Source organism: Trachinotus anak, unplaced genomic scaffold (assembly GCF_046630095.1).
Source record: "Trachinotus anak isolate AG129_WGS33_773 ecotype Australia unplaced genomic scaffold, CSIRO_AGI_Tana_v1 ptg000028l, whole genome shotgun sequence".
NCBI lineage: Eukaryota > Metazoa > Chordata > Actinopteri > Carangiformes > Carangidae > Trachinotus > Trachinotus anak.
The window spans coordinates 8,945,470-8,973,356 of record NW_027273879.1 but is presented as its reverse complement, the minus strand read 5'-3'; the positions used below and the strand labels follow the sequence as shown (position 1 = coordinate 8,973,356).

At 39.5% G+C, this 27,887-nt stretch overlaps 1 protein-coding gene across 7 annotated transcripts in view; it reads left to right on the top strand.

Moving 5' to 3' along the window:
• The window catches only part of rgs3a (regulator of G protein signaling 3a), a 145,730-nt gene that overhangs the window by 84,807 nt on the left and 33,036 nt on the right, over nucleotides 1-27,887 (top strand). For 5 of the 7 annotated variants that reach the window (XM_071465624.1, XM_071465625.1, XM_071465627.1 and 2 more), the window contains one exon: nucleotides 23,435-24,424. In XM_071465624.1, the coding sequence (XP_071321725.1) occupies nucleotides 23,435-24,424 (990 nt within the window). Of the gene's footprint in view, nucleotides 1-7,295; nucleotides 7,610-10,852; nucleotides 11,004-23,434; nucleotides 24,425-27,887 lie in introns of those variants that run through there. The other 2 variants (XM_071465628.1, XM_071465629.1) reach the window with 2 other exon arrangements.

Here is a 27,887-nt window from a genome sequence, read left to right as displayed (position 1 = left end):
GACACCTGATTACCCGTAAGTGTAAATGACCCAGATTTTGGCCCATATTGGAATATTCTCCAATATCTGAATTACTTTACGGTGAACTTTATGAACGTCGCTCAAGAATTGAACAGATTTAACATCTAGACTCTGTTTGGAACATAAGAGATGAGCTTCCAAACAATGTTTTACTGCTACAGTGTTTCACACTCTAGTGCTCCACAGAGACACAATGGGAACTGCACATGTTGCTTTTCTTGCGTGTTTCCTCTCATGATCGGTGTCAATTAGTTGCACCCAGCTGAATGAATGAACACATTTACACACACTTAAGTGTTCAATACGCTCAATAACAAAACAGCTTGGCAAGCATGCGAAGTCATGTTAGGTCACATAAAGTCAATACCATTTACTCAAACTCTATTAACCAAACCAGGGTATTGATCAGTATAGACATGGTAAAGAAACTGCCATGATATATTATATTTCCTTGGCCAACACGATAAAGCTTTTAAAGCAGCAATAATCCTTCTAATGTGCAAACTTGGGAGATGAGTCTCATCAGAGGAAGTACTTGAAGACTGATTTTTCTCTTTGTCTCTCTCAGAGTATCTGAGATGAGATTTTTTTGAAAACACTAAATCTGAAAGCACTGGCCATGTACTTGCGTGGATGGGAAAAACATTACACATAGTACATAAAATAGCATAAGCCAACTCAGACATAGTTGGGTTATGGCTCTAAAGTTAGATTAAAACTCTGTGTCTTTTCTCATGTATTGTGACATATTTTTTGACTAAAGTGTAATATTTAGTGGGGTTTAGTTAAGAAGGGGATTTGTAACAAAACAGTCACAATTGATTGGATTGCTCAAAAGTAGGTGTGGATTAATGAATACATTATGATGGGTGATAGTGAGCTGTAGATTATCGTTGACCTCCCCCGGCACCTCACTCACCTGCGTTGTTAGATCCAGACACAGAAAATTAGGAAGACATTAATAAATTAGAGCACAACAAGTTTTTGCCAACTTAAAATCAAACAGACACCTCCTGATATATATCTCTCTGCTACAAATTATGACCCATAATGGTCGACAGCGATTTTATGTATGATATTTATGTTTGCGCCCCAAGTTGAAGATGAGTCATCAAAAATCAACACATCCTATATATCATATGATGGTAATAATATAGATTAATATATATTTTTTGTCAAGTGGTTTCATCTTAAAATTCAGATTCTATCGATATGTCAATCTTAGATGTCTCAGTTTTGCTGTTTGTTGACCAAAATAAAATTGATTTATCCATTTTCCCATAATTTATATGTTATTGTGGGAAATTTACAAAGACAATTATTAGATACTAATGTGGATGATGGACACATGTCAGTTTCACACCTAAACAGTGTTTTTGGATTTGGCAGGTTTAGGATGGACATAATTACAGTCACACAACATTTTTCTGCAGAGAAATGTATCATCTCTCCTGCAAAAGGTGGTGATGGTACATTCTCAGTGAGATTATACATGTAAGGGTGCAGGTCCTGCCCTGTGAAATTAATCCTGTGTATCTTCTTTGTGTGGTTATTAGAACCTTTTACTGCATTGCTCTTATTAAATGGAAATCTGAATGGTGTCCTGAAGGCAAGGGAATACAGGCTTAATCATAACATTTTACATTCTAGACAAATTAGTTCACTTTTGATTGTATTTCTCCAGAGTACCTTAGAGGCAATTAGTTTGTATTCAGTCAACTCCAAATGTGTTTAATTACTGTATATGCAAATCAGCTTTGTCAAGTACAGGAGTTATGAGGGGAATGCCTTAGTTGTAGCCTTTCTGTTGCACAGGGCCCTTTAAAAACGAAATGTATTTTACTTGACATCATGGCAAGTATCCTTTGGGTAATTTCATACTGGCAGAAGAAAGGAGGACACTTTTCTATAGATAGACATGCACAGACACATGTGGGTCAGATCCTTCCACAGACTTCATGAGATAAAAAAAAAGTTGAAAACATGATGACAATCTGCTGCAATGTCCCACTGATAGATGTAATTATAAACATCTCTCGATTTAGGAAGGCACCATCCATGTGTCTCAGAATTATCAGTTTGTATAATCTAAAGTTCAAAACATCTCAGATCCAGCGATTGATGGAAGAATATTTCTCTGCTAGTGCTTAAAGTGCTGCAGTTCAGCCTCATTGTTACTGCTGAGTCGACAGTAGAACTTGCTTTCTAAACTGAATCAAGTGTGTCTTTGATGCACGGTGTGTATTCTTGTCAGTGAGTAAAAATTGCAGCAAAGGAGCTTTAGAAAATTACGTATTGAATCACACATTTCCCTTGTGTCAGAAACTGCTTTTGTCCTCTCATGCACAAAGCCGAGTAAATCCACACTTAGCTGAAGCATGCACTTTACTCAAGAGTTATGTTCAAGTGTGCAGAGAGAGCAGAGTACACTCCAAAGGCTCACTCCTACTGTAGAAATCACATCCATTCTATTTACTCATGTTATTTTGTTCATTCATGATTTTAAAGCAAACGGGGTTACCCAGCCGCTCTACTGATGTCAGCGGCTGCCCTGGTTCTCCGATCCCTGAGCACTTTCATGGCTTCCCTTTGGAAAAATTTGGACATGAGCCCTTTTCACTTGGAGATTCTCTAATCCTCCGCTCCCTCTGAGCGTGCAGCACGAGGAGAGTTTGCCAGTCTCTCTTTTGTGTGGAGCATCTTTGAAAGGATTTGGGGCAAATGTTTATGATGACTAACTTCAACTTGAATAACTGATACCTTTGTCTTTCTGACTGTTTCAGTCTGTCAGTGCCGTGCCATGACAATAATGAATGAGAATAGTTTGACATGAAGATTTAGATAGCAAAGTGGCTCCAATATTCTCAGTATAGAGTAAATAAACTAATGATTTATATAATTTCTCATTTGATTTGTTTTTGTATTTATGTACAAAAACAAACACTTAGCCTTCTGGTCTGGTATCAAACAGCCATTAAAAGTCTCTGAGCTCCTTCCTTGGAAAGCTTCCGCCACATTCTTCATTCTTGTCTCAGCAGCATTAGCCACTAAGCTGCTGGAAAAATAAATTTGTTCAGCTGCAACACACACATGCCCTCAAATGGGAATTTAAGCAGGACTGGCCATTTTGAAAACGACAGGCACACTTCATCACACACAGCCTTTGATGAGCAATGCTGGCACTCCTTCTCTGAGTCAGAGGAAGAAAGCAAACTATCTGCAGTAAAAGTGGCATACATTTTCTACATGAGAGCATGGGCTCACATGAACAGTGGAAAAAAAGATGGCTGCTAATGAACAAAGTGTGTCTGTTGCGGTTTGGAGTCAGCTCGTTCTGTTCTCTTCCTCTCGCTGTCTCATTTCACATTTATGAGAATCTGCTTTAGCTGCTGAACTGGTTATAATGCAGCATTTATGTTGGAGGAAGCAGTGACGCAGTGTGACAAGGACCCTCTCTCATTCCACTTTCTGTCTTACTCTTTGTCTCCACTTGTCAAACTGTTTATTCATGATCAAATTAAAGAATTTGGTGGTCTCTGTTGTACTCTACCCTGTCCTTCCACCTCAGCCAAACAAGTATGCACTCATTCAATGACACAGGGAGCTAAATGAACATGCATGTCTTGAGCAGCATATCTCACTAGAGGGCACACTGAATTTTAAGCAGCAACACAAATGACAAAAAGAAAAAAAAGCTGATTGCTCCACTTCAGTTTGGAATATTTAAGAAATCTGAATCATTTCTTTACCCCAATTTTCTCCATTTTGACTGTAAAGATTTTCATGGCAACACACACTGACATCATCTTGAAAGCATCAGCTTGTCAGGATGTGCCACTATCCTACTGTATCTACCCGCTGCATATCAGCTCTAAGCCTAAGCAGCACGTCCTGGCTGATGTACCTTCTCTGATTCTTCAGTCTGTATGACACATGCCATGTGTGCTACAGGTTTCAACTGTTCACATCTAGCAGCAGTACTCCTAATGCAGTGGTCAGAGGTTCCTTGGGTGTTTTCTCCAGCATGGAATCTCACTGGGAAATTGAAGATATAATCTGTCTACCCACTTTGTATGTTAAACAAACACTCATTAAAGAATTAAAAAAAAAAAGAAAAAAGGCAACTCTTCTATGCAGAAAAAAAAGATAAAAAGGGGGACAAGCAAATTCTTTGAACACAAAGCAACACTTCAACAGCACACTGGTAGTGTACTTATAACCTAATTTTAAGTTTATGCCATAGACTGTAAATAAAGAAGAAGGTAGCCTCTGTGACATCACCCATGGGTTTCTGCAGTTTTAAAGCTGAGAGTAAGCTGCTCTGCTGTCGCCTTGTTGACAATACCTGACTCCTCCTAACTCCTAGCTATTTGAGAAATGGGCAAAGAGGCAGGGCGTGTGTGGAACTGAGACTTGTGGATGCCAGTTTGTGGTGGGCATATACTCACGCACCTGTCGCTCAAAGCGGCACTGCCTCAATTATACATAACTTTAAGCCTTAATAGAATTTAAAGAAGTTTGGAATTACGGTTTTCTCCACCTAGCAAATGTACTGTGAGCTCTGCTTTGGGTCTCCACCAACTCCTGAGGCTGCACATGTGATTTGCAACAGGGCACAAGCTACAAATCAACAGTAGAAATAGAGTAAGATGACAAAGGCTGAAACAAGAAATTTGATAAAGGACGATTTTTAAATTTGTACAAGACCAGGTCAAGTTTAGGGTATAATGCAGGCCTTACATGACAGTGGCTTATCAGTGATTGAACAAGACTCTTAATCATTTGGCAGGGTGACTGGAAAGGTGACTGTCAGGAAGACAGTGATGAGAGTAGAGGAAACATATTAGAAGTGATAGTCTGATGATGGACAGTATGTTGAGACAGTGACAGGTGTGGTAATAGGTATTCAAGCCTAGAGTTGGTAGGTAGGAGAAGGAAGCTTCACTGGGTTACAACAGGAGACACTGAGTGACACAGGAGGTTGTGAGGAGAAAGCTAACAAGTAGCAGAAAGAAGAAGTCCAATGATGGTGATAGTTGAACTGAACTGTGAGAGAGGCTGCTTCACACCTGTCATCTCATCGTAAGTCATTAAGAATATAAAACAACATTAAGAATATAAAAAGTTAGTGAAAGACGTCTTATACCTTTGCTGCCAGATCACCACTCAGTTTAAAAATATAGCCTGGAAACAAGATCGTAGATGTGAAGTATAATATGGGCAACATCTGTACCAGCACATGTTCACGTGATTGACGTTTCTCTCGCTCTCGTTATTTCTCTGCAACAGACACACACTTTCCCCTTCATTGTGTCTAATTAGACACGGATGAATTCCATGTGTTTTGTCTTTGTCCGTCTCTTTTTGTCTCTCTCTCTCACACACACACACACACACACATACAAACACACACACACACACACACACACACACACACACACAAGCAGCACACTGCATGCTATTTTTGGTATGTGTTATCTTTTGAAGTGTGACATTGAGTTTTAGAAGTGGTTCAAGCGGATTAGATATGAAGAACCGTGCTGAAACATTTCATATATAGTCATACCACAGTGGAGTTATGACGAAACGGTATTTTATGTTTCTAACTGACAACAGAAGAGTCTGTTGATTAGAGATCATCTTGCAAGAAGCTTAAATGCAAACCAGCGTTTACACCCAGTCAGTAGTAGGGTGGTGCCATTTTCTTCAGCTTCCTCTTCAACTTTCTTTTTGTTTAGATTGCAGCAGAATTGCTCACACGAGTTCAAATTGTCATAGATTTGAAGTAGAGTATTGGTTGATCTGTATTGACAGAGTTTTTGCTGAATGTTGCCATGTTATCATTAAGCAGAGGAGTGTCCAGGACAGCTCTCTGCTGAGTGACTTTGTGACCCATGTGGATGCATATGTCAGAAATGTTATTTCTTGTGAACTCAACTCATTCTACTTTGAGATGGAGGCCTGACTGTAGTTTGACCATCACAACAAGAGTTTGTCCCATTTGGCCCATTCCTGTCTTCCTTCTACTTGTCCCTCTGTCAGTTACACACAAACACACACACACATACACACACACACACAGCTAGGCAGTGTTATTCATTGTGGTCTGTAGTGCAGGATTAATTCCCCTGTCTCTCTTTAAACTTTAATGATTTCCCTTTGATGGAGTGGTGTTTGGCTTTATTTTAGCTCATCTTTAACTATTCATAACCTTGTTATATAATGGCAATTATGCATCAGCACAGGACCTAGTATAGAAAAGAGCCTCGCGGACTCAGTCCTAAGAAGGTACATCAGAGCATGAAATCCATTCACTCTCAGTTTTAATTATGCACATTCTTTTCACAGAAAAATGATGTTTGCACCACTGAGCATGCAGTGGAGCTGGGATAATAGTTTAATTTGCAAATAACAGACACAAGGACCTTTTCGATTACCACAAGTGTTTGATGACAGTATGGAGACCGACAACTTCTGAAACAGTTTGCTACCAATTAACAGGAGGGTGCAGAAAAAGAGCAAAGTGCTAGAGGCAGATGAAACTGGAAATCTAGTTTGCCTGTAGTAGATATTCTACTTTTGAAATGTCAATCATTACTTTATGGATTATCTGGACATGTTTCCTCCAGAATACCTTTAGCCAGAGACAGTGAAGGACACAGTCTGTGCAATGTAGCTGACAATGTTTAAAATAGCTATTTGAAAAGCCCGTTATATATTAGCACATGATATGATTAGATAAGGCCTGATGAATAGCTTACATGGCTCCCTTCAGTGTCTGATGCAGACACATGGTCATTGTAACAGACTGGGTTGTTTGTGTCTGTGCATGTGTGTGCATGTGTGTGTGTGTGGGTCTTATTAGGTGTGAAAGACATGGCCCTTAACATCCTGCTCTTTGATAGGTTTTGATTCAGTGCTTTGATTTGCGACAGAGCAACTTCTAAAAATAGCATGTAGAGGAAGAGGGGGAGAGAGGGGGGAAGAGAGAGAGAGAGAGAGAGAGAGAGAGAGAGAGAGAGAGAGAGAGAGAGAGAGGGGGAGAATGAAGGACACTGACTGCTTTGGTCTCCTGAGAGTTAGTTGCATTTGATCTTTTCTCAACCATAATTCCCTCTACGTTTTTAATACATCACATTTATACAGTTCCTCCTTTCACTCCCACACCTTTGTCTCGCCCTGATTCCATCTTTTTTTTTTCATTTCCCCCCCTCCTTCATCACATCCCGTTTTAGCCCCCTCTCGCTCTCCCTCTCCCCTCTCACTTGCACACACGTTGGCACGCACGTTATTACCGTGCTGGGGGAGAAAGCTGGGACTGCAGGAACAACACAGACAAGAAACAGAGCAAGGAGGAGAAAAGAAGCACTGACACATCCAGAAAAACGGACAGGGAAAAAAAAAAAATAATCACATATTGGATTAGCAGATTGTACCTATTGGCGCCGCACATGTGCTCTGTCAGTGTGTGTATGTGTGGATGAACTGTGCCATTCTGTGCTGTAGTCCGGGACACACACCAAAAATAACACACTTTAAACACCACAACCAAGCGAGCACACTACGCGTCCAGATGCCTGTGTCTAAGGTAATGTATCGGTCTCTACTATTGTTATGAAGGTCAAACTAAGGGCTCTTCCAGGAGACTTTATAGTGGAGGTTAGGACTATTGTGCTTGTTTGTTTGCTCACTACATGTGATCTAAATGTGTGAGTGTATGTGGATTTGCCCGGGGTCAGGTTGTGTGTGTAAGTTGCACTATTTGCATGCTGCACAGACATCCTGCAAATACTGCACTAGGTGAAGTCACAACTATTTGTGTGTTACTCACATTTATATAACCAGGGATTTATAGAAAAAAATACTTGATGTTGTACAGTATCTGTTTCTTTTGAGGTTGGCGGTGGAGGGTGTCGTTTCTTTTTATGCAGATAAACCAGGATTAGTGGCTTATTTTTTGCCGAATTACAGATTCAATATTTAAATTTTGTGCAGAACTTTTTTTGTGTTTACTATCATATGTGTAGAATGATGTCATATTTTCCTAATTAATGCTCCCTTGAGAATGGGAAAGCAGATGTTGAGACAGAAGTACAAGAGAGGTCTGAGCTCTGGTGTGATTCAGTCTTACGTTAGTAAGGGCTCCTCTGGTTCCAGAGGCAGGGAACTTAAATACTTGAATATCTTTTAGTGCCTTGTTTTTATTTATGCACAATACACATTTTTTATTAGAAACTTAACTGTTAATCTTGAGTCAGTGTAGAGTGATGCAGGAATGAGTTCTGACACCTGGAAATATTTTAGCATTCTTGCAGCGTTAGTTCCCTTGTCCTGAAGTCAGTGGGGTTTTTTGAATAGGATTTTGGTTAGATGCCTGAAATAAGGTCTGTGGTTAACTGAAGCTGGAAATGTTTTATTCTACGACATAAAATTTGTCAGTAAATACCCCAGTCATGATATTTATAACTTTTCATGTCTTGAAAAGGTGGTTGCTAACAAGTGGCTAAATGAGACTATGGAGGTTGTTGGGGATATTAAATATCATCATGTCGAACATGAAGACCCCATATCTGGGCTCATTGTGTTTATACTTGTGCTCTTGTTAACTATTACTAACTTTGTAAGAGGAAAGGCTTTTGTAGGGGAGGTAATCAAACTAAATCACAATACAAGTTGGAAGTTTAGCGCCGGTGACACTGAAGTCTTGCGAGGGTGGTGTAGTTTGTTTGTGGTCTACCATTAGCTTTTTACTTCTAATGATTGCATTGGTGTGATGTTCATTTGTAAATAAAATAATAAACTTCATAAGCTACAAAAATATGTCATCCCTGCAGCACTCCGTTAATGTGACTTCAGAAACCATTTTTGAGTTAATGTTTTTTTTATTTTTTTTAATTTGTTACTAGTATTGAACTGTTATCTGCTGTATACGAAAGCAGCCATGTACCTCTTGAAGGATATTGTCAGTGATGGCTAGTCGTTGACCTGAGGAACTGTGTAGAGAGACAGCAGGTGTGTGTATCTTCCTCCTTTCAATGTCAAATGTTTTTTTGTCACACTGAGGAGACTCAAAAACCTCTTGAGATAACAGAGTGAGAGAGAGGTGTGAGAGAACAGGGAGAGAGAGAGAGAATGTGTGTGAATGAGTGAGAGAGGCCGATAGAGAGCACCATGTGGTTTAATTAGCCGCTCAGGTACAGCAGGTCCTTTTGCTTATCTAGCAAGACAAACTGATTTATAGTTCTATAACTTTTCTTAAATTTGCTATTTAACTATGAGGCTTATATCATATGTAAAAAGGCTTTTTTTTTATCATTTTGCGTCAAGGTTGTTGGTACATTAACAATCTGGGTCTCTGGAATTAAGCATTTACACTGAATGCTTGGTCAGATTTGTTTTTCTTTTTTTTTAATTCATCTGATATTTTCTTCTAAATCATTACTTTTGTTGGGTACTTGTCCAAAAAACACATTTCTCTAACTGGCACTTGCACTGGCAAAAAGTGCTGTATTGGTATTTGTACCAAAATTTAGGTGTTGTACTGACACCTGTATCAGAAAAAATTTGCTGCTCTACTTGACTAAAATGTTATGTTTGTTACTCAACAAGTGGCAGAACTACAAAAATTGCAACCACACGAGCTCAAGCACTGATGCTACCCGTGCCACCTGTAGCAGATTTAACAGTTTCACATCTTCATGCCTCATTGGATGTTTTCTGATTGGCTGTTTACAACTTAATAACCTTTGAAGATGTAACTGCCTGTATGGAGTAACTCAAACCCCATGTTAGTGAAGGAAGAAAGTGCCATTAGCCTGGCTTAGATGGACTTGCAGGGACCTTGTTGAGGCATTGTTTGAATAGAAATGGTCCATTGATGTCATCCAAGTCAAGGATATTGTGGCAGGCTATTATCACTCAGTGCAATTATAGAGTGCAAACATATATGTATATATATATATATATATATATATATATATATATATATAGCCATACAATGCATATCTACAGTGACCTAGACATTAACAGTAAAAAATTATGAAACTACAACTGCAGATCAATCACAGTTGAGCAATATGAAGTATATTAAGGTTTAGAAATATACATATTAAGTTAGATTTTTACATACTCATTAATAGTGCAGTACAAAACAGTTGTGTAGCACCACATGTATTCAAATTCTTGGCATAAGCTTACAGATCTTATAGGTTTTGGTCTAATGTGAGGTGGGATTTATTTAGGATTTAAATCTGAGTAAGTTTCAGATTTAAACATTTTTGAACTGTTGATGGGGTAAGCGATAATGCTTTAGATTGAAAGGAAGTTTTTACAATATGGCACAGTTCCTGTCTCATATATTGTTAACCTATGACTTCAGCTGCATTGTGTGTATCAGATAGATGTGTGTTTTAACTACACATTTTTATGTGTGTTTACAATGGATATATGTCCATTGTGTGCTCTGTGCATCCTGTGGGACCTGCCTGTAGTGCCTTAATGTCCTCTCAACGAAATGGAGGGCGGGGGTGTTGTGAAGGCACAAATGTAAACATATGTCAGACGATATTTGCAGACACACATCTGCAATCATGGAGGACATTATGGACCAGTTAGCATGTTTGGTGGACATACACACCACATGTGTGCACGCATATGCCTCTCTCTGAGCTCTCACTGCTCATTTGTCTCTTCTCATTATCTCTATCTCCTCCCTCTCCCTCTTTCCCTCTCCCTTGTTTGTGCAGCTTGGGAGTCTACCTTCTTAGCCTCTTGGGCATTAGCTCTCTTCCCCTCTCTTTCTCTCTTTCTCTTGTTCAGTTGGCCTAGCCCACACTGACAGAATCACACACACGAGCCCAGCTAGCCAGGCACAAACACTCACACCCCAGTCTGACAGAGGAAGTAGGCCACTTTAATGGGGATGTGTGGAGTGCCTGTATGCCTTTAGTGGATTGTAACCTGGAACTGCTTCCTCTTACCAGGTAGGGTTTTTATATCATAACTTCATTTATCATCTATAGAGCACTTTATTATTTGTATCAACAGAGCGCTTTCATGTATGGATTTTCTAGGTGCTTTTCTTTGGTTTTGGAAGAGATGTATTTCTTTTGGAAGAGTATTCATGCAGCTAGTTTGAGATGTTGATATTGCTGTGCTGCTGGGAGGCAGGGAGTGGTTTGGTCATATGGAGACAAGACAGAGAGATGAGAGGAATGATAGGAAAAAGCAATAAAGGCTCATTTATCACTGGACATCTTTATGACAGGCACATATGAGGAGTTGAGTGTCAGTGTCATGCTCTACGTTGATTCATTTAATTTCACTTTTTCTACCCGTTTCTTTTTGTTCGCTTGTTTTTTATTTGCTTTCCATTTTCTGTCTTTGTTCATGACTCCATCTACTTATCCTTCCTTCCTCTCACAGTTTTAATAGCTCTCTTTGATATAATTTCCCTCCTCATAAACAAGAATTGTTGTTTTCTGAACAACAGATTTTTTACACCCCCTGTTTGGTGCTTTTATTGTATTTTAGTCCTTCCTGCTCTGGCTGTGTGCCAGTGACATGATTTAGCCCTCCACATGGCTGGGGAGTTGTAGGGTGAGGAACAGGGAGACTGAGAGAGAGAGAAGAACGATAGGGAGATAGCCATTAAGAAGACATACTTTAAATCATGTTAGTGCCAAGCTTAAAGTGATAGAGACAAGGCGAGAGAGCAAGAAAGACCAGAGGGGAAAAAAAACAACAGGAAGCTCACTGGGGAAATTGCTTTTCTCTTTTCCTCATTAAGGGAATTGTGGGGTTATTCTCTTCTTACAAGGAGAAATAGAGAGAATGAGATGCAGGTCTGTGTGGTCTGTGATACACAAACAGGGAGATGACAGATAATATGCTGTTTGAGCAAATGCTAGCTTGTGTTTGAGTGAGTTTTACAGTACGGTGGTAAAGATATTAAGTTTTAGAAGTTTTTTTAAGTGAGAAAAGAAGAATAGGTAGAAAAATCTCTCCTCTCCTCTCCTCTCCCCCACTCTCCTTTCCTTTCCTCTCCTCTCCTCTCTTCTCCTCTCCTCTCCTCTCCTCTCCTCTCCCTTCCTCTTCTCTCCTCTCCTTTTCTCTCCTTTCCTCTTCTCTTCTCTCCTCTCCTTTCCGCTCCTCAATCTTTCACGTGTCCTTGATCAATAGTAGACAGTGTCAATGGCCCATCCCTCTGCTGCGCACATGCAAACAAACACACACACACAAACACACACACAGAACACACACACAAGACTGAATGTAATTTGTGACTTGCTCCTACACAGTTAGACTGAGCTTGGACAAATCAGATGATTGTTATTTTTTATAACCTGGGAAAAACAATGTCACACACATCACGATCCCTTGTTTGTCACACAGATATGCACGCCCACATGCGCGCATGCACACACACACACACAGACACACACGCACAAACACACACGCACACACAAACATCTCTGTCCGCTCCTTCTCAGTGGTCACATTGTCTTCAGCTGCCTGGCGTCACGGGGCAAGTTACGTCAATGACATTTTCTCTCTGAACCCTCAGCTTCTATCAATAATGCCTTTGCATCTTTGGATGTGACATTCTTACCCCCCCCCCCCCCCACACCCGCCAACCCCACCTCACCCCAACCTCAAATCCAATTTCTCCCCTCTCTGGCTGTCACGGACTTTGTCTGGTTTCTGTGATTGAATGAGTCTTGATTCCTGAAAGGGTCTTGCAGGAGTGACAGTATACCATGTTGGGAGAACTAAAACACAAACACAAACACAAATACGGATACATACAGGACAGCTACTTCATGAGCTCCGTGTTTGAGCTGAATTATTAATGAGGACAGACTTGATGCTAATAAATTGCAGCTGACATCTCAAAGGTTTAACTAACTGCCAAGTATTCCTGTGAGATGCTGAACCACCGTAGTTGTTCTTCAATTAGTGTTGCAGACTTACAGAATATTCCCGCAATACTGGTACCTGTGATGAATTGCAGTATTTTTATGTACAGCTGAGTGGATGGACTGTAATTAACCTTGCCAATTTTACTTGTTTTTATTTTACATCACCAGAAGCATAAGCAAAAAAAATAAAACGTAGACCTACCGGAACTCTACTAGAGCATAAAACATTTTTATCAGTGTCTTTTGATGCCCTTTTTTTCCATGATTCAACTAAAGATGCACTTTTATGTTCCCAGTGTTCACATCACATTTTGTTTTTCTTTTTGATTTTCTTTGATCTACACACACCTTTTCACTTGTTCCCTTGCTCCCTTTTCCTTTTTCTGTTTTCTTCTTCCCTTACGGCCTGATTACAACGGAGTCTGACAGATAAACGACTATCACCATCTCATCGCTCTTCTCTCAGTTAAATCGAGGGCAAAAGAGGTCGGTGCATTGTGGTGCATATAATGAGGCCATTCAGAGATTGATCATCTTTATGGTCTGGCCCCTTAACAAGTTATTGGAATTATACAAAGCAATAATGACTTAGATGTTCAGACCACAGATTGTTCTGGGCGGTATATGTCAAAACACGCCTAATATGTATTTAGTTGGCGCAGACATGCACGCAAAGATACACACTAACATACAGGCTGTCTTCCTGTCACTCATACAAATACCATATATACCAGATATCAAATAGCAAATTATATTATGAGATACGAGCTTATCAACATATACATCTCTGCCAAATTAGACTGAACGTCTGAGTCCTTTGTAATATATAACCTGTGATTGCAGGAATGTAGGAAATAAACTGTGCGTGTGTGTTTGTCAGTGTGTGAGTTTATGCAACAGACTGTCACGTGGGTTGGAGCAAATTATTTCGCTTAAGGCAAATAAACAACTTGGGCTATGTGTGTATGAACGAAGTTAATGGACAATAATTTGGTTCCAAATCTTTTAGAAACTGTTTAGGGAGATAACATGTAGCATCACATCCCCAGGGATGTTTATAATCTCCAAATGACAGAAACATGCTTCCAAGTAAAACTGGTTACTCACTATTTTAGTTTGAATACCTTCTACTGGGCCCAGTCTTATTAGGCCACGGAGGAAAGTGTTTTTTTTTCAATTACCTGTATTTATACTTAATGTATTCTTTTCATCTTCTAAATCCTTCTTCCTCTTTCTTTCTTGATGAGGTTTAGTTTGATTTTTTTTTAATTATTAGTTTGTTCTTTTCATTCTTTCTTTGTAATATATTGAGCTCCTCTTCTAATTAAATTGGCTTGTCAACCTGAGGTGCAAATAATGCAGGAAGTTTCACCTACTGAGATTAAAAAGATTAATTTGAGGGATACCAGTGGTGGAGCATAAAAAAGGACATTTAATCAAGTGTTGGATGTATTTTGAGGTACTTTCGTGCATTTTCTATTACTTCATACTCATAGTCGTAGTCCTTTACATACAAGACATAAGATGCTAAAATGCTACTTACACATGTATGCGTCAACAGAAATGATTCAATAATACATATTAATCTATAATAATATACCTCTGGGTCATTCTGCGACACAACAAGTACTTTTAAGACTTCAAATTTTGCTGATAATGTACTTATAGAAGATTTTGAATGTAGGACTTTTACTCATAATGGAGTATTTTTACTTTTGGTAAAAGTTCAAAATTTTGCTAAAGATGTTATCAGTTCAAGCTAGTTATCAAATTTTATCGAAATCTACCTTTGATTTCATCACATGATTGGAGATTTGATTGGTAGGAAAAATGCATAGGAAAATCCAAAACCCTGTCACTCATCAAACACATTAGCGGCATTTTTAGTGGGAAGCTGTTGAGGGATCATATCATCACTGCCAAGGGGTCAAGGACTGCTTTGTGTGTGTTATTTCCCCATTGCAAACTGGATGAAAAGGGAAAACATGCATTTAAAAAACCCATGACTGAAATACAAATCTGAGCCACTTTCTATGGAAATGGTCATCTCTAAGTATGTACCACTTGTAATAGCTGTGCTAAAACATAAAACTCCTAAAATGGTTCTGTGGATGCGAATACTTTTCTGTCAGTAGAAGAAGAAGAGCAAGGGTGAAAGTGCCCATTTTGATTAACTTTCCTCTCACAATTTTCATTTTACCTTTTCCCCTAGGCCATTCTCTAGACTTACCTGACCTCACATGGCCTTTTAGGAAATCAATGAGATAAGTCAGTTAGCAAAGGAGACTAAATAACAGGCTTAACACAGACTGTATAGGTGCATCACTTGGACATCCTGCCAATCAACTTACCATCATACAGGTCTACCACTGACTTGGTGGGGGGAAGAGGAGGAGAAGAAAAACCTTTCCCTTTCTTTGGTGGTGTGCAATATTTTAACAGCACTGCTAATCGACTTGAGTTAGATTTATTGAGGTTGGAAGTGGATTTGGCAAGCGTAATGGTGGATACATTAAACCATTAATATTTGCCTGAGTGAAACAGGGGAAGACTTAAATACTCTTTACTTAAAAACAACTAGGACACAGGAAATTAAATAGAGAAAAGGGAAAGGAGGAAGGGGGAGAAAAGCAATAAAGATGAAAGATAGCACTTTGAAATTGAGAATTGGGGTTTGGGGAAACTATGATGACAGAGTTCATAGGTGCATCTTTAGCTTTTGGATAACGCGCAGCACAGCTGCTGCCTTGGGATGGGTCTCTTGTTGCCATGGTAACTGCGGGACAGAGGTCACTTGATTGTCCCTGGGTGATGGTCCATGAGTGTGTGTGTGTTTTCCTGTACTTCTGTCATTATTAGAAGATTTTAACCTTCAGAGATTTAGACCTACAGAGGAGGATTAGTTTTGTCGGTAAGTCTTTGGAGATACTCACTGCTGTCACATGGTTTCTTCAGTGTTTCTTTTTCACTCAGTTAGCCCAGTAACACCAAGCATGAGGCGGGAATGGGTAATTTAGCAGTTGTCAGTGGAAGGTGTAACTTCTTTTCTTTACAGATAGTGTTAAACAGAGGGGGTACACTTTTCATAAAATGTGCCAGCTGCAGTTGAGTATGTGCATCATAATTACAATCCCTCTACAGTGGCTGCTGGTAAACACATGAATACAATTTAAGGTTGAATACATGTAGGATTTTATCCTCAAATCGAAATTGTGACATAATTTGGGAAATAAAAGAGTATGTGATATTAATAATTTCTGAGTGTAGTTTTTGAATTGTATTTATCCCACATTAACAAGTCACAAAATGCAGGAAATAAGGTTAAGGATAGCTACCCTTCATGCCCCAATTTGGCTTTAAACATCTCCCTATTTTGGGACTCCCAAGGCTGACAAATAGGCTTATGCATATGTTTTTTTTTTTCTTACAATTTTTCTTTTTTTGGACTTGTCAGGGCCCAAATGGGTTTCCAAATGGAAGGAAATGCAACTGAACTGACCCAAATCTAGGAAATGTGAAAAACCTCACAATTTGCAGATGTGCTGCCTCCAGTTTGTTTTAAACCCATAGAGTGTTTATGTCTGTTCCAGCTGACATCAGTACAACTAGTAGCTCTTTCAGGCCTCAAACCAAACTGTTTGATATAATAAAAGATGACGTTCAAATTTAGTTTTTGATCTTTAGCATTACACATAATAACTGGCCAGAGAGTGAATGTCAGAATAAAGGCCTCTGGCAACTTATATCAGAAAGTTTTATCGTGTTGTGAACATTAAGATCTGTGTGGCAATAAATATTTTTTTGTGTGAGGGTGGTGTAAGCAGAAGGGTCAACATGTTAAAGTCCGTCCATTACATATACTACTTACCCTTTGAGGGTCATGGTCGGCTGAAGCCAGTCCCAGTTGGCATTGGGTGAGAGGTGGGATACACTCTGGACAGGTCGACAGTCTATCACAGGGCTAACACATAGAGACAAACAACCATTCACTCTCACATTCACACCTATGGGCAATTTAGAGTCACCGGTTAACCTAACTTGCATGTATTGGACTGTCTGACGAAGCCAAAGTACCTGGAGAAAACCCAAGCTGGCATGAAGAGAACATGCAAACTCCACACAGAAAGGCGCTGGCTGAACCGGGGTTCAAACCCAGAGTGTCCTTGCTGTGAGGCAACAGTGCTATCCACTGCGGCAAGCTAAATTCACTTTTGAGATTTCATGATATGTATGTAGTGATGAGGGAGCAAATATGTGAACAATATATAAAGGAGATTGCTGTTAATTATTACAGTTTAAATGTAACTAGCACTAAAAAGAAGGCACAGTTTCAGAAGGAATTTGGTCATAAAACAAATTGAACGAGAAATTTTATGTAAATGAATAGTAAGGGGAGCACCAAAGTTCACTAAGACTGCATCAAATTGCATGGTGGTCCATCCACCAGCTGTGGAGGCTGAACAGCTGAACTAAAAACTACGACAGAAGTCAGTAGGATTCATCCTCTGGGGACAATGAATGTCTGTGGGAACCAACCATGAAAGCCATGCTGCTAGCGTGGCTAAAAAGTTTTTCAGTTCACTACAGCATTATAGGAGTAGAAGTACTTTCTCTCTCGGGACAGTAACATTTGGGAAGGTTGCCTTCCTTAGACAGACACACACTGCACAATGCACATAAAGTATTGTATAAAATCTCACAAACTTGTGGTGGAAAAATGTCAGTCGCCAGTATGGCTGCCTCCTAGCCTTAAACACAAGTAACAGTCTCTAAGATGATCAAGCATAATTTTAGGTCAAGGAGGCCATGGAGTTAGCAGGCCAACAAGATTTTAAATCACATCTTCTCAGTGATTTGAACTCATGTCTTTTACTGTTTGACCTTTGAGCACTAAGATATCCACACAATTCAGTGCAACATCATCATTAGTTAGGTCATTGTGTAGGTCATCAGTAATGGTGTTAATGGTCCATCAACATGAAAAACCACGATGCACATTTTCCAATATTTAGTTTCCACCCACCCCATCGCATCTCCTACTTCATTTCTTTCTTTCTTTCCTTCTGTGTCATTGCCTATCACTGACTCCCTTCCTCTCGTCTGCGTCCCTTCTCCACTTTGTCTCCACCATCTATCTTCTCTCTTTCCCTGCATCCCACTCTCTCTGCCTTTTAGTCCTGGTTTTGTTGCTTAATTGAGGCAATGCCAGAGATTGTATTCTGTTGAATCATTGATGACTTTTGAGTACACGTGTATTCTACATGCACATTTATATGCACATAAACGCAAGTGCAGAAAAAAAAGCAGATGATCACTGCACATGGTCTCATTGCCCATTAGCTTGTGTCTCTTTATTCGTCTTTTGAAACAGGCTTATTGAACAGACAATGTAGGGAACATGGAAAATATCATAACTGGACAAAACCTTGAAGATGAATACATTTATTAATATGTTCATATTGCCAGATAAGATGTGAGGACAGGCTCGAAAGATACACAGGGTTAATGTGAAGCTGCTTTATTTTTTGTGTGTGATTGCATGTGCGTGTCCACTGTAGAGAGTGTTATAAAGAACAAGTGTATCTGACAGGACAGGTGGCTCCATTGTGTCTCAAGCCATATCTTCAACAGTCAGGGGTTTATGTATGTAAGACAGGGAAAGAGAGATGGGGGTCAGTAAGGTGGAGAGAGGGAAAGAGAAACAGCCTGTGTAAATGTCAGGTCTAAATGTGTGATGGATAGATAGAAGAATTAATGTTTAGCCCATGATGTTTCTAAATGTTCGTACTATGACAAGCCTCATAAAACAATGAAAAGTCATAATTTTTCTGACAGTGACTCACTCTTCTGACTTGAACCATGAGTAAAGAAAATGCAGGAAAAGGATGGGCAGAAAGGCAGAAAGGCAAAGGCTTTACTTCCACTCTCCTCCTTGGGTGCTTTTATGAAAGTGCATCTCATTCTAAAAATACACCTCACATAGCCTGTGAATCAGTAAGAAGCCCTGATGTCTTGCTTGTAACACTAGTGTGAACCATTTAAATAGGATCACAGGGAGGTTAAGAGGGAGTTAGAAGGGAAAATGAGAGATCTGGATCACCTTGGGGTAGTTGTATAGATCCATGGACATCAAGACAAGTCAAGTTTATATTTATAGCCCTGAGTCACTGTTCTTGTCTCAGCGGGCTCAGTGGCGAAATAGTAAGTGAAAATAGTAAATGAAACTGACGCTACCCAAACAAACAAACACAAAAAAGGTGTGTCAAGCCTTGAGTTGTGATACTTAGAGAAAGTTCTTACTAGAATGATGAGCAGTTGGTGATTAGGTACAACCATCTGTGCTCTTTGAAATTGTGAGAATTATAGTCACAAAGACCCCCTTTGATGCGAAGCCTTTTTAACATATCTTTATGGTGTTTTTTAATGTAATACAAGACATACCATGAGCAAAATAAGCAGTCAACATCATGACTGTGTATTTCCACCTTGGAACTGCAGTTAACCAATCACAGTCTCATGAAAAATGGACTCAGACAGCCAAGGTTTCATACGTCACATACCTAAGGAACCAATCCTGCCATCTTGCGAGAACAAGGGGGCAGTCAGCACAGAGAGCAAGAGTTTGCATTAGCACAAGCGCTAACACTGTGTCAGCCACTGCTATACAGTAGACAGCAGTTAATCAGACACTGTAGACACCCATTGCCTCAGACTCTCACCCTGACCACTTTTTAAATTAATACTTGGCTGCAAACTGCCCCCACCTCCCCCCTGTTGTGCTTGAGGTCAGATCACCAAACTGGACAGACTGAAATAATGTCATGCTTTATTGCAAGCACTTGCAGTCTTAAGTTATAACTCACACAGAGAGATCAGATATGATGTGTTTGACAGATTAATTAGGTCTGTCATTAATCTAGTTTGTAGTCAAAGCCAGCCCCTCTGCTCCCGGACTGAAGGTTTATATCAATACTACTCATAAAAACAGTGAAAAATTAAAACATGAGTTTTAGAGGAAAATGGTCATTGAAAAATGTTTTTATCCAACTGTTGTTGGTCAATGCAGAAAATTGTGTTTTCTCTGAAAAGAAATGTTGCTTTTTTTTTGTTAAATAATACTTTTGTTAAATAATACTAAGGAATTAAATTTGTGTTTGAAATAGATTTACTTTTCATCTGTTATTCATTTAGTTGCACTATTCTGCAATGTGAATATTAAAAAGGATGGTGCACAACAAGGCACAGTATTGGTTTCCTCTCTTCACTGGAGTATTAATTATCAGATGGTAGATTGGAGTCATTTTTAGTGGTACTCAGTTTTACTTAATATATTTTATCTTTTTATCTACAAAAGATTTATGAGGCATGCATAGATTTCATTTGTATGCTAAAAAGGTCTGAGGGTCAGATTTGGGTGTTGAGATTTCGGCCAGCTATGTGTCAACCCCTGATACGCACTACATACTACACAAATAAACCTTTAATAAATAAAAAAGTATAAATCTAGTCTAAACAGAATGTTCACAACAAACACATCAAAACTGTGTTGTAAGACTAGTCTAGTGCAACACATCAGAGGCAAAGGTTTGCAAGACATTATTTGGTTTGATAGGCCAACATAGTAAATAGTGGTGGGATTTTAAATACCAGATGTGCAGTTGATTCTGTGAGTGATAGCATGCATAAACAAAGATACTGGTTCAGAACAAAGCCAAGTTCTCCACAACCCTCATTACAAAAATATGAGGTCATATTGTGACTGGGGTCACAGTGACCCCAATTTCAGACCTCTCCATTCCACATCTAGATATACTGTATTCATTGTATTTTGTAATGTGCCTATATGCAGTTGAGGCAAATCATAGTGTACACCACTCAGTATGCAAATATCCCCATACATCACTTCTGCTTACACTTCTCATACACTAAAAAACAAAATCAGTATTGACTGATTTATAATTTTTGCACGCACACACACACACACACACACACACACACACACACCCACACACACCCACACACACACACACACACACACACTTACAAGAGTACTTACACTAGCTTTCAAACAGTATAATTTTAAGGATTGCTTTTTTGGAGCTGATCCCAAATGACAGTCCTAAAAGCTCTCTGAGTTCGTGATTCATGAATACAGGTCAAAAGTTTAGAGGCGAGGACAACCAGAACCACAGTATTGGGGGAAACTAATTTCAGTTGCAAAAGTACACAAACAGCTTGTGAAATATCATGAGAGCTGTCTGAGAGGAGGCAGCATTATCTCCAATTAGAGCAGAGCGTCTTGTGACTGCAGCTCGTCATCATGGGTTAACTTGACCAGCACAATGAGGCCCTTCACCAGACTTTCTGCAGAATTGAAGGCGGTAGAATTAATTTTGGAGACTTAGCTGAGGGCTTGTAAATTCACAAATCCTGTCAGGACTACATTGTTTAACAGATATTTGTAGCACCACAGTTTATTTTCATTGACTAGATATAAATGGCTGCACACTCTGTAACACTAATGCTTTGTAAAAACAACACATTGCCCTAATGAAACATTATAGTACACTACTGTTTGCTTCTTACCACTTAAATGCTTTACTCAGCATGAGGAATTGTCAGCTGTAGGAGAGACAGCTTTTTTTCCTTCATCTAATTCTGTTGTTTAATCCTTTGCACTTTACCAAATGTCTCTTTGAGCTGTTTCTTAATTCTACATTGACTTGTCTGATTGAAGCTAGCTGAGATTGCAGCTTTACCATCTGAACATGGTCTTTGTCTCCTTAAGCAAACATCATTACAGCCTCTTCTTCTTGTCTTCTTTGCTTAGACTGGCTCTGAGCACGGTTGTCTTCACGCATTAAATGTTTTGCTCCAATTTTCAGCAACAAAGCTTTTATTGTCTCACGTCGTGGTCTTCATAAGTGTCATTCAGAAGAGCGTTTTATTAGATTAATAGTCGGTAGTGCAGTGGTTCAAAACAGTCCTTCACACAGGGTTTTTCTGACTTTCTTTTTTTTTTTTACTGGTTTCTTTTTTTGGTACGCCCTCTTTTGGTTTTGGCCCACAAGCAACTTCCTGTGGTAAAATTGTAGCTGGAGTTTATAGCTAACATTTTCAAACCACATTAACCCACTTATGTCATAACTTTCCACTTTGGATTTCATTGAAATGTTTAAACCAGTGCATCATCTCTGTTGAAGGTTTTCATGCATGCCTTCAGGTTGCTGGATGTTCTTTTGTGAGCCATGTTTACTGGAGCACAGAGTAACATTGAATAGCTGCAGCATATTGATGAGCACATGTTAATAAGTTTCTTAGCCCCTTTGGCAAAATATGCCAGGGCCAAAATCCACAGGTTTGTGGTGAGTATAGACACAGTTGATTAATGTCTTGAACTCAAACATATACATGTGGCTTTAATCTACTCTGTATGATAATATTACTGCTGTGTAAACACTTATACTAACACCTTTGAGCATCATTGCATCCATTGGACGACAAGTTTTGTGCCTAACTTTGTAAACATCTTCAGTTTGTTCAAAACTTTTGATGATTTTTAGTCGAATTTGAACTGAAATTATGAAGGTTTTAAATTATGTTGGCCCACTCAAAATGCATTTACAATGATCCACCCACTGTGGGCTCTGTGGGCTGGAAAAGGTTAAAGCAGCATTTAAAACCAGCAGATTTTGAAAAGAAGTTAACAGAGATAGGTTTCTAAAGGCAGTGGGTTAGGACCTGTGCTCTTTCTGTTTGTGTCTGTGTGTGTGTGGGATGTGAGTGAGGGCAGTGGAGGGCTTGTGTGTGGTGTCATTTCATTGCTATGTTGATATGATAGAAACATGATGGTGAGATGGTGAGCAGATGTGTGGCTGGTGGTAACATTTTGAGGTTTGGCTTGTTTTTTTCTTCCACAGTCCTTCAGGGCCCAGCACCAACTTAGTTTGACAAATTCAGTGCAGCTAGCTCCAGTGTAGTACAGTAGCAAACAGCATGGTTGAGAACAGCAATAAATCACAAAATGAACTCACTGACACGGCTATTACAATGTGGTCTCTGGCAGCCGTTTTTCAGTCATGAAATTAGAATTAAAAATAGCAAAATTATCACTGGACACATAGTCCACTCTTAGGCCCACATGGAAAGACTAGTATGGCATCATTTTTATACTGTTATTCACCTGGTTTAAAAATGATGTCATATTTGTTGACATTCCTGATCACGAACTCTCCAGCGCTCCTCTTTGAGCTCACAGGCCAGGAAGATGAGTCAGGGTTTAGACTTTGTAGCATGTAGCATGACGTGAGATATTGTGAAGCCAAAGTGACTGACTGGGATAGGAGTAGTTGTGATAAGTGGATTTACTAATGGCAGCAAAGTAAATCTCAATCATGTTGAGTTAAACTTGTTTGATTTATGAATGTATGAATTGTCCAAACATACTTGACTTATTTTCCTTCTCCCTTTTCTTTCTCTGTTCCCTTCTGTAGATGTCGGAGCCTAAGGTGGATGCCCCTTCATGTGAGCTGGGCGGAGTAGGAGGAGATCAAGGAGGTGTGTGCCTCCACCTGCCGCCCCGCAGCTCAGAAGGTGAGGAAAGCAGTCTGTATCCTTCGAGCCCCTCAGAGCCCCCAACCCTAGGCAGTCCTCACCCCTCAGAGCCACTCACCCCTTTGGATGAGGTCTACATGCCCCTTGGTGGTCTGATGGGATCCGAGGAGCGGCATAAGGTGCCTCCCACACCACCTCCATCCACTGAGGGTGAGGATTGCAAGAGTATGGAGGGAAACGAGATGGAGATCTGGAGAGAGGAGAAGGATGTGGAGAACAGGAGAGAGGAAGAAGAGGAGGAAGAAGACAGGGCAAGCAGAAAGAGTATTGTAAGTGAGGGGGAGGAGAAAGAAGAAGGAGGAGAGGAGGAGGGAGAGATGAATGAAGAGGAGGTCAACCTAAACCTGGTGGTGTCAAACACAGATGAGGACAATGCCTCAGAGCCACCTGACACCAACGCTCCTCCATCCTCCTCCTCATCTTCATTTGTCATCCCTGAGCTGCGCCTCGACCGCTCCTTTAGTGCCGATGCCCTCTCCTCACCCAACACTGATGACGAAGAATATGATGAAGATGAAGATGAGGAGTCTGAAGAGGAGGACGATGAAGACGACAGTGACGACGCCTACCTGCAGCGCAGTGACAGCAAGCGCCGCAGCATGGTGGAGGGCGCCACCTGTGAGAAACATGGAGGAGGGGGTCTCAGTGTGCAGAATTCCCTCCGCAGACGCACCCACAGTGAAGGAAGCCTCCTGCAGGACCCCCGCACGCCTTGCTTCACCTCCGACAATGCCATCAACTGCCTAGAGGCAGGGGGAGCGCACCACAAGGGCGGCTGGACACTACCATCACCCAAAACCCTCAAGAAAGAGCTGACTAAGAATGGAGGATCCATGCATCAGCTGTGTATGCTGTTCTCTGGGAGGAAGGTAAGCAGCTTTACACTTGAATGATATCACAGTATGTGCTGAATCACGCAGGAGTAAAGTTACAGAAATACAGCAGTGTAGTCAAATTCAGCTACTGCCATGGTTAGAACACATTTTCTGTACTTGGACAGAATAGGTCATTTATAAAACAAGAGAGTGTAAGAATTTTAAAGGATCAAGACATTATAACATACTAAGTAAAATGAATAATACAGTTATATGTCTACACTATGTTTCTCCTCCTGTCTACTCATCAGTTGTACATGAATGATCCAACAGCCCAAGGTTTCAGTTCACTGGTGTCTGTAAAAATGGTGACATCAAGTGGTAAAATAGAGAAAGTGCACAAGTCATTAGAGAGTTCCACAATATGAATCAAACATGAATGTTCTGTCTAAAGTGTTTAGTGTCGACCTCATCTAAATCAAAAGGCCAAAAAATAGTAGACATACAGTAGACGCATACATATACTGTATATACAGTAGACATAATAACCTCTCAGTACAGTCTTATGCGTGAATAGACTACAACACTCTCCACAGCCTAAAAATAAGTCTAATAAGTCTAAAACCTATTGACTGATTGCTTGACAGATTTGCCTTTTCTGCCAACTGGAGTCTGACAGATATATTTAAGTCTTTCAAGTGATTGTAAACAGGTAGATAATGTTAAAATGTTAATTTTTTTAGAAGAAACAACACCCAGCCTCATTTGCATTTATATTATTATTCTTGCTGAAGTCAAACATAAGCACTTTTCTGAATCTAAATAGGCTTCCACTACACTACACAATCACCATACAGAAAATGTACACATATTCAAACTTTATTTTGTCACATCATGAAGATTCTATGGAAGGGTGATGCTTTCACTTTTCCGAATTAACCAGATCATTATCTCAGAATTCTCAGAAATCTGAAGTGGAAAAAAAGTGAATGCATCCTGCTTATGTAACATTCACCTCAATCTCCAACTTGTTCTGTTTGTAAATAACATATTGCAAAAACATGATGGATAATGAAAGCAAAGTCAAATCTTTACTAAAGCAAGTGTTTATGCCTGCTTTCACACGACAGGTACACTGACATTTACATACAGAGAGAACTGTCATCTAGTTTACAAAATTAAAACTAATACATTATTCATATAAATAAACATTGTATGTTGTTTTAGTTGCATTAGCAGATGCAGCAGGGTGAAAAATGATGTTATCATGAAATTATGACTTCTTATAGCAGTGTGTTCCCCATATTTTTAAATTTAGTATCATGACCAGTGTTTAAAGATTATGTGCCATCTGAAACTGTAAGAGAAGATTTTTTATGGTTAAATTGTGTCAGTTCGTGATAAAAGTTTGGCCAAGTTTTGGGGTTTTCTCATTTGAGAGAATGGAGTATTGTTTCAGGAAATCTATTTCAGCAGTTGTGAGAAACTGTGGTAAATGTATCAATAAAAATAAGTAAAGTAGTATAAGTAAAAGAGAATAATACTGAAATAGGGAGTTTAATATGGGCTTTGGATCACAAATAATGACTGTTAGACCTCTATTTGAGATGGATTTATACAATTGGTTTTGGTGCAGGTTGCAGTTGTTCTAGTTATCCAACAGAGGGAAGCATGTGTCAAATGATATTAGCCCAGCAGCCACAGAAACGTGTGCGTCATGCCCCTTCTCACTTTACTTTGGCTGAGGTGAAGTCATGACAATAATTGAGAAACCTCAGTGTTACTTGTTTTCTTATTAACTATGAAGCAATATTTTTTATAATAAAGTATTACATTTTAATCTGAATGCAGACAGGTCATCATCTCTGCAATGATTTCTCTCAACAACTCTATTTCTCGTAGTTTGAATTCCACACCTTCTCACCTATTTCATCAGTATTGTTTTGGTAATTACTGTTATTCAAAAAAGCAGCACAAGCAAATGGAAAGAAAAAAGAAGAAAACAAGAACAAGACAGTGATAACAGACTTATTGATAGACAAATGACAGAGGTGATTAAGTGCTCGCTTTATCACGATAGAATATTAGAGGCACTGCTCCTTTTTATCTACCTCTGCCTTCCCAGAGTCTGTCAGCACACTTGGCAGCCTTAAATGGCAGTGTGTGTGAGCTGTGCAGAGGAGGAATGCAGCAGAGAGGGCTGGAGCCTATTGGTCTTGGCAGATTCAAGGGTAATTTTGCTACCTATTGGCGTCATGGACACTGTTCCTTTGAGGCCTGTGTTTCCATTATTTAAAATGATCTGTCATCTCCCCCCTCATTCATAAATCTTGTGACATCTCTAGGTGCAGAACGTGAGTCTGTGTGTTTTTCTCTGTGTGTGTGTGTGTGTCTAATCTCTGACCAAGAGAACTTTATGAGATCACTAAAGACTAGTAACATGGACTCCTGAGCCTGCATGAACATACTGCCGTCATTTCATGACACCTTTAAAGTTTTCAAAACTTTCTGGCCCTCATTTTCAGTACTGCAGTGATCGTGTGAGCAGAAATCTGGTTACAATTAGTTCTTACATATCAGGAGTGTACAAGCTGTCTCAGTGAAGTGATGCGGTGAAAACATGAAAAGGAACAACTTTCTTAAAACATTGGTTAGTTGGAACATGAAACATTTCAAACAATTCTGAATATATTGCATTTTGAAGAACATTTCATCCAGTCATAGTTGTGCTATTATTTAACATCAAAAATATGTCGTAAGCCTTAGCCTCCCTGCAAATATACTATATGCATATTACATGTCAGTTGTGAAGAAACAATGCATTGTGACTTAACATTAAAAATACAGAAAGAACATGTTTTGCTTTATTTTGTAAGCCTTTTGGTTTGCATCTATTATTCAGATGCAGACAGATGCGACTGACAAATTGAGTTCCCAGACTTCACTGAAGCTTATTGTCAAGCCTTTTATTATTTCCCCATTTCAATGACTTAGGATGCAAGACGCTTGACTTCAGCACTCACACTTGTGGATCCCCCCCACCCCCCTTCTCTGTCTCTTTTTGTCTGTCACTTCTCTTGCTAAGCAGTGTTTACTTGCCCTTTTACAAGCACCGACTTTGGTCCTGTGTTTCTTTCCACTCTGCACCTTTTCCTCTCTCTTGATCTCTTTAGTGGCCTATCATCAATGCAAGGAGAGCCAGAGACAGACAGAGAGACAGAGAGCAGGTCAAGAGAAATAATGTCAGTTTGTTTGACTAAGAAATTTTTCTTGACAACTGCTCAAAAGAAAGTGTTATTCCAGTTACTGATGGGTGAAAAATAGTGTTCAAACCTTGTAAATCAAGTCTGCCTTAAATATTGCTTTTCCAAAAAATGGTTATAAAGTGATTAGTAAACCAGAAGGAACCTACAATTTACCTAAAAACATAAATAAATGCAAAACACACATTAGAAGGACAAAAATGTATTAAATGTGTTTTATCTGTGTCTGTATTGTTTCAGACTATATCTGTCAT